This window comes from Manis pentadactyla, chromosome 8 (assembly GCF_030020395.1).
Source record: "Manis pentadactyla isolate mManPen7 chromosome 8, mManPen7.hap1, whole genome shotgun sequence".
Lineage (NCBI taxonomy): Eukaryota > Metazoa > Chordata > Mammalia > Pholidota > Manidae > Manis > Manis pentadactyla.
In genome coordinates this window covers 111,546,909-111,567,206 of record NC_080026.1, presented here as the reverse complement: position 1 = coordinate 111,567,206, position 20,298 = coordinate 111,546,909, and the positions used below count along the sequence as shown (strand labels likewise).

The following is a 20,298-nucleotide window of genomic DNA, read 5'->3' as shown; positions in this document are numbered from 1 at the left end:
TGAATACTGACTGAAGACTTGAAATCAAACCAAGAAGTGACTCCTAGCCTGGCCATGAATGTGTCCTGGGATACAGGCATGGCACTCTTTGAGCAGGTTGTTACTCATCTCTAAGTCCTTACCCTAGCTGCTTCACAGGGTGGCTGTGAAAGGTCCCACTGGAAAACCTTCAGTGTACTTCACAGCAATTGGAAATGTGGGTTTTGTTTTTGCTAAGTTATTCTCCCAGCTCCACAGTGAGAGTGGCTGAGTAGTGCTAGTTGTTCTTAGCCACCTATACACGAGTGTCTGGCTCCAGGCTTTGCACAAAGCAGTTACTCACTGTAGCAGGAATCTTAGGTGAAGGGGGTAGGTATGAACTCCTGTAACTTGAGCAGAGGTTCCCTGAAGCAAGAGAACTCTGGCCTAGTCAAGTTGTCCTGCTTCCTGTTAACTGTGGCAGTGTTTCTGTTCCTGCTTTGCCATCTCCACCTCTGGTTTGCCCAGCACTCTCTCTTTAGGTGATGTGGTCTTTATTTTGGCCACATATACAGCTGAGGTGCTTCTTCAGGGACCGTCACCAGTGCCGCACAGCTGTAGTCTCACTGTTCCACTGGGCCTCAGAAGCCTGTTTTGCCTGTTAAATTTTCCTCCCAGTCAGTCGTCTTGGGATCAGACCCAAAGCTGGGCCTTCTGGTTTGCCCTCTCTTGACTCCAGCCTGGGAAACGGTTAGCAAGGAAAAGGGAGTATCAGGACATGTCCGCAAATGCTGGAAAATCCCCACCCACCCCTTCTTGCCTTTAGCTTGTTGTGTTATTTAAAAAAAGTCACATTTTTTATAAGCAGAGCAGGACAGAGAAGTCTCTGGAGCTCTCTTTCAGGAGGAATAGAGCACACCAGCACAATTTTAAGATATGGTTTGCTCAGGTACCACAGAACCCCCAAGTACCTTAGGCTCAATTTTGTCATCTGAGGAAGGCCTGTAATCAGAGCTAAATGACTTAACAGCTAGCATTTATTAAGTTTTGCTATAAGCCAGGCATCTTGCTATGTACTTTTTATGCATTAGACCATTTAGTCCTCACAAATACTGAGATAGACACTGTTATTATTCCTTTTAATATATGAAGAAACTAAGGCACAGAGAGATTAGCTTAGCAAAGATCAAATGGCTGCTTTGGTGAATCTGGGATCTGAGGTCAGAACTAAAGGCAAGGTCAAGGCCCTTCCTTAACTTATACAAGGCTGTGCTGCCTGCCTCCCATTAAGGCTTTAAGGCCATGTCTCTGCTTTTGCCTGGGCTGTCACTCACCCAACCCCTCCAGCCCACTATCACAGAAAAATGCTCACACGTGGTTTCCTCTTAATCCTGTTGGAAGGAATAAATACTGCTGTGGTTCTGGAACCTGAGGCCTCTGATCACCATGCCTAGCCCTTCTATGAGTTCATAAGAACAGTTCTATGAGAAAGCATCAACCTATGTCCCCCTCCAGCTGATGTATCTGGAGCTCTGCCTGGAAGTTTGCAGATGGTCCTGAACCTTGCCACTGCATTGTATGGCTTCACCTTTCTTGGCTCTGGACTCTAGAACAAGGGAGCAGGGCCACAGGTATTCTTTTCCAGTCCTCTTTGATCAATAACAGAAATAATTTTCAGCTGGATATCAGAAGGTAAGATTCATGAGAGCTGTATGTGCTGTTCACTGCATCCTAAAAAGAGTGCATAGTATGCAGCAGGTACTCACTAGTTGTTGAATGAACCTAGTTAGTAAGGTAATGTAAGAATGAGAGTACTAAATTCCTGACAGCAAAGTATACAGCAAATTTTTACTGTATACAGCTATGTTTGCATCTATATACAACTATGGCTTTATGTATTCTAGCAACAGGAAATATCAAGCTAAAAATTTGGCTGGATAATCTAAAGAAGAAAGGAAGAAATCAGTTTCAAAACTAGGAGATAGGGCAGGGGAAGAAACAGGACATTCCAAGCACTTAACCATTCCCACTCCTGAACAAATATTACCAAACACATGTTCAAACTGAGAAAAAGCAATTTTAATAACACACACATACATTCATAGGACTTTAAACAAGATGTAATATAAGATCTTAAAAAAAAAAGGAAGATAAAGGAAATCTGCATTTACTTGTAAACTGCCTAAGAGCTGGTGGATTAACTGGCTGGCAGGACTGCTCAGAGAAACAAATGCACAGATAATGAGGTGCTCCAACACTGTTAATGAGTAAGCATAACCACAGCTCATGCTCTACATGTCCAGCCACCTGTACCCTAATCTTGCCTCCTTAGAGACAAACCAGGACATCCTCCCCAATTCTCCAATTCAGTCACTTGTTAATAGGTCACTTCTTCAATTTTTATTTTTTTTTTCCATTTAAAAATTACTCTTGGTTTACAGACTCCACACATTATCACTGGCCAGTCCCCACCAACTATACTTATTTTGATAGAAATAAAAAAGCAAATGCTCCAACTGAGCCTGGCTGAAAACACACCATTTTCTATCTTTACATCTGGGGAGATTTTTGTGAAGTCAAAAGCAAGTTACTACTTATTTGTACTTCAAAACAAAAACAAAATGCCAACCTTCCGAAAGGTGACAAAGGCACCATTGCCATCAGGAGACAGAAAATATACAAATGCTGTTTCTTTACTGCTACATAGATGCATTTTGTGCACGGAGAGCCTCTTCACTTAACATGATATAACTAACAGAATAATATTTTTGGATAACAAGAAAAGCAGTTTAGAAAAGGCAAATAGTTACACACAAAAGCATAAACCCAAGTACCTTAATTTTCAGCTTGCAATAGGGTAGTAAGTTTGACATACATATCCAGGAGATCAGACAAAGTGATTCTTGGCACAGTGAAACTGCCAAACACACCACCACCCAGTGCAAGCTTTGTTTGCCTAGTCCCAAAAGTGGCCTGACATTTTCTGTGCAATAAACCTTTTCTCCCCTTCTACTGTCCCATTCACTGGGCAACAGCAGCAGGAGGGAGACAAAGCATGGGGACTTAAGAGGGAGAAGGATAATACTTGACTTGGGAGAGAAACCACGGGCTACCTGTGCTAAAAGAGAACCACAAACTTTTTATGAGAACCCGAACGCAAATACTGACTGGAATGTGACCTGGAGACAGAAGACATCTACCAGAGTCATCAGTACAAAGGCCCAAACTGATGTCTGGCCATCTACTTTAAAGGGACAGATAAATTATTTTTCTCTAATGGAGAAAGACGATTAAAAGTAGAGACTTTTCTTACTGGAACTGCTAAATAAAAATGTATCAAAGTGGTTTTAAATTTGATGGGCAGTTATCGGTTGAAACTGTAATATAAAAGGGTCACTTAAAAAAAAACCTGAATAAACCCACTTGTCCCATCAATATACACAACTAGAAAATATTTACAAGCTGTAATTACAAGCAATATAAGCTGTATTTTATACTTTAAGATTTTGTACACTTTACACAATGCAAAATGAGAAAAATATGAACACTATACAATTACACACAAATAATGTATCTACAAAGTATTAAATTACAGAGAGAGAAAGCCCCCGCTGTTGGGCAGATAGATGCCAGAGTTTCAAGCATCTGTCAAATATAACTCTTTGTATCTATCTCATTAACTGTTAAGTGGCATTTTCTAACAATACCCTTGAGAGGTAGTATCAAGATAATAATATTCTCACCAGTAAACTCAATACAGAATAAAACTTTTGTTGGTCTGACTCTTGAAGCCTCATTCAGCTGGGGTTCCTGGGAACTGGATTACTTAGTCTTCCCTGTAAAACCTCTAACTGCTCAATGCTTAACATGGACTCAAAAGTTACCGGTAGTATTTTAAATGGTATATTTAAGATAAAATGCTTTTAAGTCCTAAGACTCAATTTAGAGGTAGCTATTTTTCAAAATTTATTTTCTCCCCTCTTAAATCGGAAACATTAGGTCCAATTCCCTACCCCCCGTTTCTCCCTCCACTCACTAGGAGACATCAGAGTGCTCAGGAGAGCAGTGTTACCCAAGTAAGTGAAAGAAAAAAAAAGGTCGCATTCTCTTTCAGGAAACAAACGCTCCTACAAGGGACACTCAGTCAACAAAAGAATTTTTCAGTTAGCTAGTAAGTGTCTGTTACTAACAAAGGCTTCAGAGGGCCCTTGGGCTAAGACCAGCATGTGCACTGCTACTAACCCTCCACCATTTAAACCAAAGAATGACTTTCCAGTGTTTAAGAATCTAGAGCAGCTGTGGTTTTCAAGTGCAACAACTTTAGAAAACAAGTACACACGTGTGTACACATACGCACATGTAGCGTCCCCCAAAATAAACAACATCCAGGTCTCTGCCAAGCTTATATACTCATGAAAGTAGGATTTTTGGAAACTTGTCCAGATCTTTAAGCTTTTACAATATAGACTTCCGTAATATGGCTACCAAGGGCCAGAATTCTAAGATTTAGCCAAGATTCTAAGATTTAACCAGTATTTAAGAAAAAAAAAAAAAAACACTTAAAAGAGATCCAAAACAAACTACATATGAATGTTTTGGCATAAAAATAGAGCCACTATTTTATAGCTTAACCTCTTCCCATGAAGGGGATCTGATTATATACCAAACTTCTGTTTCTCAACTGTTGAAATGTATTTTAAAAACCTCACAGATTTATAATCTTGAATAATGAAGGAAAATGCATGGATTGAAAGCTTCGTGTGGTTTATAGGAGTTACAGAAGATATTTATTCTTTTTGTTACTAAATTCAGTTCTGAGCTTTCCCTTTAAGTTCGCAAATAACCAAGAGGGAAAATTAAAACCAACTGGAACTTGCTCTTGGTTTCCAAGTCCAACTCAGGTTGGTCCAAACCCTTCCTTACATATTTCCTGTGATTATCCCAGGCTAAAAATCCAAAAAAAAAACACCTAGCTTACAATTTAACAAAAGAAATGAACAGGGGCAGGTTAGACATGCAACTATTAGCTGCTTCTACCCATCCCCTCTTGTTATAGGATTTTGCTCTTTTAAAAGGCAAGTTGCCTTAATTAAGCAGATCACATTTCATATCTGCTTCAGAAATGGCAATTTCTTCATTACCAGCTTCATTCTAGATATTCAAATGGCAATTTGCAGGACATTTTCTTAGCATTTCACTGGATTCTGCAGTAATCTTTTCTATTCCTCTAGGAAAGGTTCTTTCTTAGTGAATTTCTCTTGGTTCATATTTTTGCTGCTGCAACTCCTGTTAAGAATCTGGTACCCAGAAGTCATGAAGCTGCCCCTAGAAAAGAGAAGGGGGAAAAAATAGGATAAAGGAAAATCAGATTATTAATTAATCCTTATAAAACTACCAGACAATGGGCTTTGATAATAAAAGCAATAAAATCCTTATATTGTACATTTCTCTAAAAATTCATAGCAATCAAAATTCACCTTTTGTGGTCTAACAATTTTAAAAAGTATACAAGTACAACGTATAAGTTTTTCTCTCTGACACACACATGTGGATCATATTTAAGAAGTTTAAGTAAAATGTTAAGCAGATTAACAAAGTTTTGTTTTAATGCCACATCATCAAAGAAAGATGACATGCCCAAGGAAAAAACAAATGTTTTGAGGTTAGAAACTAAAATAACAACTATAAAACATTAGTTTAAGATTTCTCAAAAACTTCTCTGAAAGGGAAGATCATCTTATGATCTTCATAAGATGCATATCTTATGAAGGACACCAATAAGAGTCAAAATCACATAAAATAGTGAGATTGCTTTTCCTAATCTTCAGTGTTCCTATTACTTTGATATGAAATATAAGCAACTTCTAGAGCCTATCTACTGAAAGTTTGGTCTGTGGACCAGCAACACTGCTGCCCATCTGAGAACCTGTAAGAAATGTAGTGTATCTCAGGTCCATTCCAGACTTACTGAAACAAAATCTGCATTTCCTCAAGTCCCTAGTTGATGCCTATGCCCATTAAAGTTTGAGAAGCATTATCTTAGACAATCCCATATCAGTAGATTTGTAAACAAGCAGAACAACAAATTTAATGACAATGCCCTTCTTAAACAAAGTCCCCTGAGATATAACATCAAAAGCGTAAGGGACAAAAGATAAAACTGGACTTCATTACAATTAAAAACTTTTGTTCTACAAATGATACCATCAAGATGATGAAAAGATAACACACAGAATGGGAGAACATATTTGCAAACCATGTACCTAATAAGGGACTTGCACTCAGAATATATGGAAAATTCTTACAATTCAATAATAAAAAGATAAAAACCTAATTAGAACAAGGGCAAAGGATTTGAATATACATTTCTTCAAAGAAGCTATGTGAATGGCTAATAAGCACATGCAAAGAGGCTCCATCATTAGTCATTAGGGAATTACCAAGTGACCCAGCAATTCCATTCCCAAGTATATGCTCAAGATGTTTTCATTTGAAAACATGTTCATACAAAAACCTGTGCACAAATATTCATAGAGACATTATTCATAATAGCCAGAAATCAGAAATACCTCAAATGTCCATCTAATAGGTAGAAAAATAAAATGTAGCAGGATCATCTATACAATGGAATGTTACTTGGCAATAGAAAGGACATATATGCTTGTAGCCTTATGTTACGTGAAAAAGCCAGTCATAAAAAACCACATAGTATTATCATTTCATTTATATGAAATGTAAAGAACAGACAGATCTACACAGACAAAAGTAGATTAGTGGTTGCTTAGGGCCTGGGGGGAGTAGGAATGGGAGTGCACTTGGCTAGGGAATGGGGGGTTGCAACTGCTAATGGGTATGGGATTCTTTTTGGAGTGACAAAAATATGCTAAATTAGACTGTGGTGATAGTTGCACAACTCTGTATACACACTAAAAACCACTGTACACGTTCAGTGGGTGGAATGTATGGTGTTTGAATTTTACCTCAAAAAAGCTGTTAAGAAAAATGCTCCTTATGAAATAACCTCCATTTGATGCAATGTAACAACATTTTTAAATGGGCTCAAACACCTCTAGAAATAAATTAATATAAAGCAAAAACTAAAAAAACACACATGAACTATTATACTGGAGTTTTCAGTTTGTCTTAAGATATATAGAAGCAAGAGTTCTGTCTTGCTTTTCTCGAACAGTATGAAGAAATACCACTTAGTAAAACTATTAAGAATAAATAAAACTGTTTAATAGCACAAAACCTGAGTAGGCCGACAGTTCTGGATTATTTCCTGCCATTTTCCATGTATCCTGGCAACCAAGTCTTTTACCTTAAGAAATACCAAAAAGGGGAAAAGAGATCAGATCAAAACATCTTCAACTTAAAATCAATTTAACGCTTGATACAAAATATCTGATAGCTGTGGTAAGCCTACATCAATAACTCAATTTGGTTTTTGTCAAGAGAAACTACTTATCTTCTAGACAGGCTTTCAAGTCAGATTGATGAAGAGGACCTCTCTTGATCAATATAATAATCTAAAACTGAATGCTCAGGACTCCATTTTCCCACTAGATACCAAAGATCATCCAGAAAAAATTCCCTACCTTCAAGACACTTACATTTTTTTTCTTTTTTTAAAATTTTTAAATTTTGATATTAATGTACAATTACTTGAACATTATGGTTACTAGACTCCCCCTATTATCAAGTCCCCCCCATATACCCCATTACAGTCACTGTCCATCAGTGTACTAAGATGCTATAGAATCATTACTTGTCTTCTCTGTGCTATACTGCCTTCCCCATGACCCCCCCAACATGATGTGTGCTAATTGTAATGCCCCATTTTCCTCCTTATCTCTCCCTTCCCACCCACTCTCCCCAGTCCCTTTCCCCTTGGTAATTGTTAGTCCATTCTTGGGTTCTGTGAGTCTGCTGCTGTTTTGTTCCTTTAGTTTTTGCTTTGTTCTTATACTCCACAGGCAAGTGAAATCACTTGATACTTGTCTTTGTCTGCCTGGCTTATTTCACTGAGCATAATCCCCTCTAGCTCCATGAACGTTGTTGCAAACAGAAGGATTTGTTTTCTGCTATGGCTGAATAATCCATTGTGTATATGTACCACATCTTCTTTATCCATTCATCTACTGATGGACACTTAGGTTGCTTCCATTTCTTGGCTATTGTAAAATAGTGTTGCAATAAACATAGGAGTGCATATGTCTTTTTCAAACTGGGCTGCTGCATTCTTAGGGTAAATTCCTAGGAGTGGAATTCCTGGGTCAAATGGTATTTTTATTTTGAGTTTTTTGAGGACCCTCCATACTGCTTTCCACAATGGTTGAACTAGTTTACATTCCCACCAGCAGTGTAGGAGGGTTCCCCTTTCTCCACATCCTCGCCAACATTTGTCGTTGTCTTTTGGATGTTGGGACACTTACAGTTTCAACTTGCTGGCTTTAGAACACCCAGACAGAGAAGGTGAAGGGGGGGCTTCACTGCAGGGCCCAGTACTTAGACTGCTGCCTGCCTTCCCAGCTTCTATTTGAAAGACCAAGGCCACACTAAATGGTTGTCATTTGTTCCTTTCCGTATTATCAGAAGACCCATAATCAGCTGTTATGCCTTTCTAGTTTTTTTGCAAAGTACTCTGAATCCTCTTTAAATACCTGATATATTCCTACATTTTGGGGTTTATCAAGTCTGTGAGAAGCTTACTTTCCTACCACACTAGAGATTCTCAATTAGTTCTTGAACATAATTGCTTAAGAAAAATGTTTTAAACAAGTCAGAAATTTTATAGCTGCTGTTAAGTTTATAAGGTAAATTGCAAGGTCTGCTTTTTTCTCCATTTGGAGTTCAGCAGATTCAGTTTCTCCAAAACAATCACCACCCTTTCTACTAGAGGCCAATGGAGAGGCATGTGACTCATTAATTTCAGCAGGACCATCTCCTGACGCAATTTTCATAGACCTCTTTGTTACCCTCTACTTTAAATAAGAGAAGCCCTGGCACCCATCTATGCTTGGCCCTTGGCTCTAAGAAACTAAACCTTGGGTGGTCCCCTTTTAGCATATCTGTCAGCAGCAACCATTACAACCAAGTTCTAAGGGCCAGTAACTCTAGTCAATGTTCAAAAGAATGCAGTCCCGAAGCTATGGTTTCTATTCTAAGGCAAAGAGCTATCTCCCACACATATTTGAAAATTTGCAATCCGATACAACTTCATTAGTTGCTCATTTTTGTATTTAACTTAAATCTACTAAAATAAATATGATACTGAATCCAAATGGGCAACGTTGAAATAACTAACTTTCATAGGTAATTAAGACATAAAATTACAAAGCTGAAACTTAACATTCAGTGACTATCCAAACATACGTGGTAAAAAGGAATCAGCTTTACACTGCAAAAGTAAAAGATCATTTGGAATAAAAAGTTCTTAGAAGAGAAAGTTTTAAAAAAAACATTGCTTAATTTTATGTTTCAGGAAAATATGTCAAATAATTTTATTTATACTAAAATTGCTTTACTAAACTACATACTTATATATTCGGCTTTTCTACTGTCTTTGAATGCATCTAAAGCTAAAAAGTAAAAAAGCAGGCTTACTGCTGAATCATTCTCATCCTAAAGCTCAGACTGGGTGATGCAGAACTCAAGAGATTTGAAGAATCCTTCCTTTAACACATTCTCTAATGAAATATTCAAAGAATAACAGCTAACCTAATCCTTCTCTATCAACAAAACAAGTTTCAACCATTACAATATTTATAACCACTGTTTTAAAACTTTTATATTTATTTTAACACTGCTTTAATCCATTAAGTCAACTTAAGCAGAAAGGTCTTCATTTGTACAATGGGAAAAAACTAAGTTTCATTAGTACTGGAGGAATTTTTCTCCTTAGAAGTGTCAGGAGTTTTAGAATAGTAAGTATAGTAAATTGAAAAATACACTTCCTTTGAGATCTTTTTTCCCTTTCACTTTCAATCTAACCTAGCAGTACTTAGAAACTGTTTCCTGTTATTATAGGGGAAAGTCCTATTTCTAACTTAACATGTTCTTCTTTTTTAAAGAGAGGCCTGTATGTTTCTTTTTCTCAAATATTAACATAACCAAGGTAAAACAAACAAACAAAAAATACATAAGAAAAACATACACGTACCTTAGTTCTATAAAACAGTCTTGCATCTTCCCTAATATCACACTTAACATGCTTTTCCAAAGCTCCACAGAGGTGCACGAAGTGTTTCTGTGCAAAACAAATGTAAGGGAGAAAAACGACTTGGAAGCACTACAAATTAACAGAGATTATGCAACTAACAATCACTTAAAACTCAGTAATTCTCAAGTTAGCAATTTCTAATGTTAACCATCCAACATAATAGCAGTTATATCAGTGAAAGTAGTAACTGCTACAACAATAAGACTGTTACGGTTTATTACCAGTTAATGAAAAAAATATACACAAAAATAAGAGCTGTTTTGCTATGTAGTAAGGCACATAAATGAAAACTAATCCTAGCCTAGAGCTCAAACCATGATGCAATGACCAGAAATTTAAAGAGTCCTTCTTTTAAACACATTCTCTAATGGAATATTCAAATAACAGCTAACCTATTTTTATCTCTATGAAGAAAACAAGCTTTAAAAGTAGTTCCTTGAAAAATTAAGTGTCTTAAGTTTTCTAAGTGTATAGTCTGAAACAGTTACTGTTATATATATATTCTAAGGTTGACTATTCTAAGGTGAGAATGTAAATGGATACTTTTGGGGAGGAAAATGTGGTAACAGCTATTTTAAAATAATTAAAATTTGTAAAATTTAGTTTACTCTAGATATTTTATATCACTGAAAGAAGTAAATTCTAGGAGTTTACCCTGAAGTAGTCTGACTTACCATCTGTTTAATTTTGAAAGCAAATATTATTTCTCAAGAAAAAAAGGAAGTAAAATGGGAGAAGAGATGGGAAGAAGTCAAGAGCTGGGCCGCTTGGTATTTGGTAACCTTGATATCTTATTAATGTATTACAAAGTTGTTAAGTTAATGATGGTTAAGCTCCAGTCCAATGAACAAAATTAACATCTGTAGACACATAATTCCTGTCAATGGTATGATTGCAAGGTTACTATTACTTATCTCTTTCCAATATACTCTGGGATTTCTATAGCAAATCCAAGGTTAACATTTCTTTAGTTTTTTCCTAGATAAAGAATGTTCATTCATTCCACCAATAATAACATTTGTTAAAAAAACAAAAAGTAATATTAAAAACTACCTACCCGTTGTCCAGAAGAAAAAGAATGAGAACAACTAACTTCACCAACTAAATGAAGAAGAATGTAGGTCAGGTAATATGCCTGGTAGAGAAATGAATAGAATGAAAACCCATGCATTAGCTAGCATAGATGACATACCAGTTTATTCATTAGGAAACTGGCCCAGGAAGGATTAAGGATTTGCTAAAGTTAACCAAGCTGCTAAGTAGGAAAAGCCAAGCATTTAATCTAGGCTGTTTGATTTCTAACTTGCCCAGGAAGGATTAAGGATTGGCTAAAATTAACCAGGCTGCTAAGTAGGAAAAAAACAAGCATTTAACTTAGGCTTTCTGATTTCTAACTCAAGTGCATTTCTTTTACCACCTCATCACTGCCCTAGTAAAGGGCTACAAAAAATACTCCCAGTATTAAATTACCAACCACACTTTTACATCAAATCTCAAGTTTACTGAAGAATTTCATGATAGCAATAAATTTTAAAAAAATCATTCACTTTAAAACGGTGTTTGCTAGAATGTATGTAAGTCTCCAAATCCAGAAATACCTATGCTATCAGTCTGTCGGTGGAAGGTGGCATCAGTTATGCTCATATGTACTCTTTTGATATAATCTAGCCTTGGATACCTGCTTTTCAAGATCCAAATAAAGACTGTCATCAATAGTGCCATTTGGTTGTTCAGCCCTTTTCTTCAAGACCATTTTCTTCAACAAATCAGAAGGCTTCATTTGTACAAGATAGCGATGTAGGACTGATACCTATCAAAAGAAAGAGGAGAAAATGGGCAATATTAAACAATACAGCTGCTCTTTCTTAGACTACTTTTTTTCCAGTGTCCTCTGTTCATTTGCCTTCTCTAATTTTACCCCTTTAGCTTTCTTTATAATCCAGTGATATACACTTCTCCTTTAAAGTACTCAATTGCTTAAAAGGGGTTTTAATCAAAAGATTTAATATGTATAATTGAGGATAAAGCTTGAGCAGGAGACCAAATGGCATTATAATAGAGGTCAAAGGGAGAATTTTCTCTGTGAAATTACTTGATAGTAAGCCAAGTTGAATCTTCCTATAGGTAGATGTCACTGAATTCTGAAAAGAATTCTCTTTTGATGGTAGTAAATATCACTGAAAGGACTGAGCGCTATTTGTCCGGTGGCTCAGGAGTGGTCCCCATATATCTGGAATTAAATCTACTTCAACTTGCTAATGCAGAAACCAGATGTCCCTTTAAAAATCAGTCCCACTCAACTGGTGCATACTTCCACCACTGTTCTTTCTACAGTGTACCACAATGGATGGTTTATTTTGTTTCAATCCACTAGATTATGTTTTTAAGGGCGGCGTCTCTAATTCATTCTTAAGTGCTGTTCAAACAAGAACACATTGAGATTAGGTTCTATGTTGAATTTTCAAATCCAAGTATGGATAGCCCCATTAGTGCTTTTAATGTCTATAAAAAGCCTTCTGGACTTCTCAGAGGAGAGCTTCCATAGGACATGTTTGAACATTCTCACATATATGCAATATATTCATTATTGAGCAAGTACTGGAGGGCAACTACATTTAAGTTCTGCAATTTAAATACTATTTAATATTACAATAGATTTAAGATGCAATTAATATACAATATTTCTGCAATTTCTAAGCTTGTAATAAATTGCTAATCTTGATATGATGAAATAATTTAATAATATCATATTTATATAGCACATTGATATTCCCAGTAGTTTTTATATATTAATTCATCTAACTGCCCACAACCAACCCATGCTGTAGAGGGTGTGATACTATCTCCATTTCACAGATGAAAAAACTGGGTATCATCAGTTAAACATCATTCTAAAGATTATACCTGAGAGTTAAGATCTAACCTCAGGACTTCTGATTAGGATCCATCCGTTTTCCTTATACCTTACAACCTCTCTCATTTACTAAAAGAAAATAAAAATGTTACTTTTACCTGCAGATTACTGGCATTAGGGATATCTTCATGTTTCTCATCTAAAAGCTTTGAAATAATCACTAGGCTGAGGCACTGTCTCAGTTGCCTGGAAATAGAATTTTAACATACTTAAAATGCATTTTAATCACTATTGTTTGAGAAGCAAATGAGTGAGCCAATAGGAATTCTCTAGTTCTTCTAATTGGAAACATAGCTAGTGTTTCAAGAGTGTTGCAGAGAACATATGAACTTTGATAGAAAGTAAAATTTTCATGTAAAATATGTGTACATTCGTTAAGAGTTGCCTGAAGCTTCTGGCAAATCATGAGGAACCTTTATCTTTGTTGATTTACTAATAGAAAATTTATTTGATCCCCTAAAGCAAAAAATGCTAATTCATTCATTTTCAAGATATATACCATCTATACTGTTAGCAGATAAGCCAGAACTAAAAATCAAGAATATTACAAAATGATCTGAGTTTTAAGTATCAGAATTGTGCTGTCAATGCCTTTTCCCACAGATGAATATGAAATAACAGACTCTGATCTAACATTCAAGGAATGATGACAGGAAATAAAAGACCCAAAAGCATTTCACTAGTATAAATAAAAATGTTCTTAATGCTTAATTCTCACTTTTCAATACCTTCCATGTGATGTCCAATTAGGGACCAGCTGTACCAACCACAGAAGGTTGTGGGGATGACTGGAGAGTCCATTTAGGGCCAGACAGAGCTCAGGGACCTGAAAACAAAGAATGAATAAGACTTTTCAAATAAGTCAGTGGAATTAAATAGCCAACAGATCATTCCACATCCCTTCTTACCCTTATGCAAACATTATTACAAAAAGAGCAGTTCTTTAACAAAATAGCAAGGAGTCTAGAATCCATGAGGGATCCTCAACTATTCCAGTATTTAAAGTCTAACAGAATTGCTTCAAAATAATCCTTGCATAAGGGAAGTAAGTATGGGATGAGGGTAACTGATGAGACAAGATTATGTCCTGATAATTGTTGAAGCTGGATAATAGGGGCTTAAGGGTTCATTACACTCTTCTACTTACGCACAGGTTTGAAATTTTCTACCAACAAAAGGTTGAAAAAAATAATTAAAAGAAACTTAACAGAATTACACATTTACCCTCCCTATGGCTGCAGAAATTCAACTGAAATTCGTGTTTTATGTGTGACTCACTCCATAGTTCATTTAGGTTTCTGCTCAAAGATCATTTCAGCAAGGCCTTCCCTGACTGCCTCATCTAAAACAACAGAGCAGCCCCACCTTACTACTCTCTATAAGCAGGTGCCGCTTTAATCTGTAGCACCTATGACAACTTGGCATGATATTATAATCTATATTTACTTTGTTTATAATCTAACCCTCTGACTAGGATAAAACTGCCAGGAGAGCCAGGGCTTTGTCTTTTTCACAGCTGTATCTCTAGCACCTATATTAATGCTTGGCTAACAGTATATCTCCAATAAACACATTTTTTTGTTGAATGGATAACTGTAGTTTTAGAAAAGATTTAGTTATAAATTTTTTTATTATGAATTCAGTCAAACAATATAGTTTCAGCAAAGACTCTTCTTCAGTTTATTTTTCATCTGCTACAGATCTTAACTGAGCATAGAAACTATTAATTCTGCATGCACTATGAAAGCTAAATTGTGGTGCTATACGAAAAAACCACCACCACCCCAAAAGAACAGTACTGAAGTTTTAATTAATGTTACCTTTGTGTTCCAGTTTCTGATGTTTTTCATCAGGTTTATCAGGAGGCTTTGAAAGTCCACTAGAGGAATCTGTTTCAATTGTTTCTCCAAACTCATTTTAAATAGCATTAAAATCAGCAACATTATTTCATGATCCTGGTAACCTTCTGGATGTATAGATGTACACAAGCCTAGAAACTTTGACACAAATGCAGAGACAAGACAACTTAGAGTTTAAACTATAAAAACTTTTTGACAAAAAATGCAGAAGAGAGCTATACAGAAAACAGAACATCAACTATATAGAACAAAGAAGGCAAGAATACTCATGTTAATAGTTGAATCAGGTGATAAGTATTTTCTTCACCATTTTTCAAGATTTTCTTCTTTATGATCCAACCAGTAAAAGTAAGTTATTAATTCTTGACCACTAAGTTATATTGTAAGTAATAATTTGTTTCTTCAGACATTTAATTCTAAAAAGCTACTTGTTTCAAAAAACACTGGTTTCTGAAAGCTTCTGGGTAAAGGTATTCCTAGAGTTATTTTAATTATATAACTCTGACCAAAGTTCCCTTTCATTCCTAATATTAAAATAAAAATAAAAACAGCAAAAACAACCTTTAACATAAAGATAATTGCTGAGACATTTCAGAGACTGGCAATCACCTGGTAAAATACTAGTGATTTTATTTTAAAAACACTGACCGCAAAAGTAAATGGTTTCAGCTCTGTCATAAAGACACAGAAAAAGTTTTTTCCTACCTTAACCACATTTAAAATGTTGGTTTCAGGAAGAGTTGAAAAAATTGGCTTATAAGATGAAACTTTACTTCCTTTTCCACCTGATGTCATCTGTGTTTCAGAACTACTGAAAAGTGAATAGAACAATGTGAATGAAATTAGGCACAAAATAATTATTTTAATACTTAACAAAAAGGTTTTTGAGGTCTACTTTGCATACAGTAAAAGGAATGTATCCCCATTTTAAGTTCTGATAACTGTATATACTATGCAACACCATCTGAATCAAGAGAGAACATTTCCATTCTCTGTCAAAGTCCCTTCATGGCAGATTCAAGTCAACCTGCTTTCTCCTACTCCAGGTAAAAACTAATCTGATTTCTATCTCTGTGCATTCATTTTCCCTTTAACAGCTACTTCTTATAAGGTACTATACTTGTTGCTCTTGGTGCCAGAGAGCTATGTAGAAGGTAGCTTTGATTAAGAACTCATATATAAATATTTAAAGACTCCATGAGGAGGCAAAAATATAAAGAAACAATTTTAAGCACCTCAATTTTGGCTGAGGCAATCAGTGAAGGTTCATAGAAGAGAAGACACATGCATTTGGCCTTCAAAAGACAGATAATATAAAACAATTTTTTAAAATAAATATTAACTTCACATGGTTAAAAAAACTCAAAAGGTATCAAGGCACAGTATGCTGTGAAGAACTATCCTCCCAGTCTACTCCTTCAGCTACCCATTTCTCCTCCCTACATCACTCCTAGTTTCAGTCCTCCCTTCCACAGGCATTTTATGTTTATACAAATAAATATGTATACTGCCCCCTGATAAAAATGGGAGCATACTATATACTGTTGTATACCACTCTTTCACTTAATTTATCTTGGAGATGCTTCTGTAACTATATGTGAAGAACTTTATTTTTTAAAAATCTGCTTGGTAGTACTATGTCCCTTCCTAACCGTACAATGTCAGGAAAGTTACCTAACTTTTCTGTGCCTGACTCACTTGTAAAATGGGAATGAATATACTATCTCATAGTTGACTATGAATTGAAGTACAATATGTGAAGCCCTTAGAACTGCCACATAGTAAGCAGTATGTCAGTAGTTGTGATGACTTTAGTAATGTACTGTGGTTTATTTTACCCACCCCTGAACATACGGGACTGTTGTTTGCTCTTAAAAACACTACTTTACAAGTGAGACAGGTATTATTTTGGTGAGTAAACACGTGAGGGATCAGCAAGAGGAAGAGCCAATGCAACAGTGGCTAATGTGGCACAACAGCAAGCAGATCAATTTTGCTTAGAACAAACGGGAGAGCAAAACAGAAAACAGGTCAGAATCCAACTGTAGAGTCTTAAATTCGAGGTGAAAAGGTTTGAGAATAGGGGAGAAATAGGTTCAAGGGTATGCTTTCACAAAAGGTATCCTCCAACAGTGAAAAGAATAAATATCTTGGAGGTGGAAAGCCCTGGGGGAAAGGAGATTTTAACCAGTCTAGGAATAAAAAGAGGATCTTAATTAGACCAACATTGGGAATGAAAAGGACTGAATAGCTGTGAGGAAGGAAGAGGAACCCAGGGATGTGAGAATTGATGTGATATAGAATAGAAAGAGGTTAGGACTCAAAGTTTAAGTCTGTGTATCTAGTGAAACAATGGTCAAGAAAAGGACTGTTGTAGTATCCGTTAATATTCTACTCTACCTATCTGCATATTTCCTCTGATAACCTTCAAATATTCTTACACACCAGCAAAAACACGTAAGTTGCATGTGAATCCTAGTGAGAAAAGAGTGAGCTGTGGTCATTTTTCAATAGTACTCAGTCTTGCAGCTTTCTGTTTAAAAAGGCATTTCATTCTGTTTCACTGATTCCTTGGCAGCTCCCTCTTGTTTACCTGTGTTCATCTCTGCTACCAATTACTACCAATAGCAACAGTGACTACAGCCACCACCTCCTGCTCTAGTCACCAAACCTGACTGAGGCTACTCTTCAGATGGTAAGTTACTTATAAAATAAGACTATTTTGCTAAATATTATTTGCATGCATTATGTCTTACTGCCATCATTATGTATCTTCATTTCACTATAGTACTTGCTCACTATAGTGAAGAAAGAAAAATTCACATCTGTTGCATGCCACATACAAAATTACTACACTACTGAGTTCACTAAATAATTAAACAGTTGGTATTTTAACTTTAAAAATATAGATGTTTGAGTATTTTAGTATTGTTTTGGGGAAATGGTTGGGGTTTTCGGATGAGCCTGGGAAAGCATTATTTTCATTATTTAAAGTGATGGAGTATGGTCTTTATCTGAAAATTTGCTCTCCAACATATTTTCAGACACAATTACATCTGAGCAACATGCAGTGGAAAGAGAAAAGGAGAGGTCAGAGTTTGGTTCTGGATACAGCAAGTAACAAGAATTTGCATTTTTCTCAGACAGGAAGACGGGTATATTCTCAACAGTTTTAAAAACTGTTCTAAAATTACAGACAAATATCCCTGATGAATGTAGATGCAAAAATACTCAATAAAATATTAGCAAACCGAATTCAAAAATACATCAAAAGGATCATACACCATGACCAAGTGAGATTCATCCCAGGGATGCAAGGATGGTACAACATTCGAAAATCCATTGACATCATCCACCACATAAACAAAAAGAAAGACAAAAACCACATGATCATCTCCATAGATACTGAAAAAGCATTCGACAAAATTCAACATCCATTCATGATAAAAACTCTCAGCAAAATGGGTATAGAGGGCAAGTACCTCAACATAATAAAGGCCATATATGATAAACCCACAGCCAACATCATACTGAACGCGAGAAGCTGAAAGCTTTTCCTATGAGATCGGGAACTAGACAGGGATGCTCACTCTCCCCACTGTTATTTAACATAGTACTGGAGGTCCTAGCCACAGCAATTAGACAAAACAAAGAAATACAAGGAATCCAGATTGGTAAAGAAGAAGTTAAACTGTCACTATTTGCAGATGACATATCGTACATAAAAAATCCTAAAGACTCCACTCCAAAACTACTAGAACTGATACTGGAATACAGCAAAGTTGCAGGATACAAAATTAACACACAGAAATCTGTGGCTTTCCTATACACTAACAATGAACCAATAGAAAGAGAAATCAGGAAAACAATTCCATTCACAATTGCATCAAAAAGAATAAAATACCTAGGAATAAACCTAACAAAGAAGTGAAAGACCTATACCCTGAAAACTACAAGACACTCTTAAGAGAAATTAAAGAGGACACTAACAAATGGAAACTCATCCCATGCTCTTGGCTAGGAAGAATTAATATAGTCAAAAAGGCCATCCTGCCCAAAGCAATATACAGATTTGATGCAATCCCTATCAAATTACCAATAACATTCTTCAACAAACTGGAACAAATAGTTCAAAAATTCATATGGAAACACCAAAGACCCCGAATAGCCAAAGCAATCCTGAGAAAGAAGAATAAAGTGGGGGGGATCTCACTCACCAACTTCAAGCTCTACTACAAAGTAATCAGGACAATTTGGTACTGGCACAAGAACAGAGCCACAGACCAGTGGAACAGATTAGAGACTCCAGACATTAACCCAAACATATATGGTCAATTAATATTCGATAAAGGAGCCATGGACATACAATGGGGAAATGACAGTCTCTTCAACAGATGGTGATGGCAAAACTGGACAGCTACATGTAAGAGAATGAAACTGGATCACTGTCTAACCCCATACACAAAAGTAAATTCAAAATGGATCAAAGACCTGAATGTAAGTCATGAAACCATAAAACTCTTAGAAGAAAACATAGGCAAAAATCTCTTGGACATAAACATTAGCGACTTATTCATGAATATATCTCCCCAGGCACGGAAAACAAAAGCAAAAATGAACAAGTGGGACTATATCAAGCTGAAAAGCTTCTGTACAGCAAAGGACACCATCAATAGAACAAAAAGGTACCCTACAGTATGGGAGAATATATTCATAAATGACAGATCCGATAAAGGCTTGACATCCAAAATATATAAAGAGCTCACACACCTCAACAAACAAAAAGCAAATGATCCAATGAAAAAATGGGCAGAGGAGCTCAACAGACACTTCTCCAAAGAAGAAATTCAGATGGCCAACAGACACATGAAAAGATGCTCCACATCGCTAGTTATCAGGGAAATGCAAATTAAAACCACAATGAGATATCACCTCACACCAGTAAGGATGGCTGCCATCCAAAAGACAAACAACAAATGTTGGCGAGGATGTGGAGAAAGGGGAACCCTCCTACACTGCTGGTGGGAATGTAAATTAGTTCAACCATTGTGAAAAGCAGTATGGAGGTTCCTCAAAATGCTCAAAATAGACTTACCATTTGACCCAGGAATTCCACTTCTAGGAATTTACCCTAAGAATGCAGCACTCCAGTTTGAAAAAGACAGATGCACCCCTATGTTTATCGCAACACTATTTACAATAGCTAAGAAATGGAAGCAACCTAAGTGTCCATCAGTAGATGAATGGATAAAGAAGATGTGGTACATACACACAATGGAATATTATTCAGCCATAAGAAGAAAACAAATCCTACCATTTGCAACAACATGGATGGAGCTAGAGGG

The 20,298-nt window shown here is 36.2% G+C and overlaps 1 protein-coding gene across 5 annotated transcripts in view; it reads right to left on the bottom strand.

The window, feature by feature from the left end:
* Positions 1-2,015: 2,015 nt before the first annotated feature.
* The window catches only part of SLF2 (SMC5-SMC6 complex localization factor 2), a 40,987-nt gene continuing 22,704 nt past the window's right edge, over positions 2,016-20,298 (bottom strand). For 3 of the 5 annotated variants that reach the window (XM_057506220.1, XM_057506221.1, XM_057506222.1), the window contains 9 exons: positions 15,659-15,764; positions 14,915-15,091; positions 13,823-13,920; positions 13,193-13,280; positions 11,859-11,990; positions 11,238-11,315; positions 10,121-10,207; positions 7,211-7,279; positions 2,016-5,283 (listed from right to left, as the gene is read on the bottom strand). In XM_057506220.1, the coding sequence (XP_057362203.1) occupies positions 5,248-5,283; positions 7,211-7,279; positions 10,121-10,207; positions 11,238-11,315; positions 11,859-11,990; positions 13,193-13,280; positions 13,823-13,920; positions 14,915-15,091; positions 15,659-15,764 (871 nt within the window). In that variant the 3' untranslated portion in view covers positions 2,016-5,247. The remainder of the gene's footprint in view (positions 5,284-7,210; positions 7,280-10,120; positions 10,208-11,237; positions 11,316-11,858; positions 11,991-13,192; positions 13,281-13,822; positions 13,921-14,914; positions 15,092-15,658; positions 15,765-20,298) is intronic. The other 2 variants (XM_036898681.2, XM_036898680.2) reach the window with 1 other exon arrangement.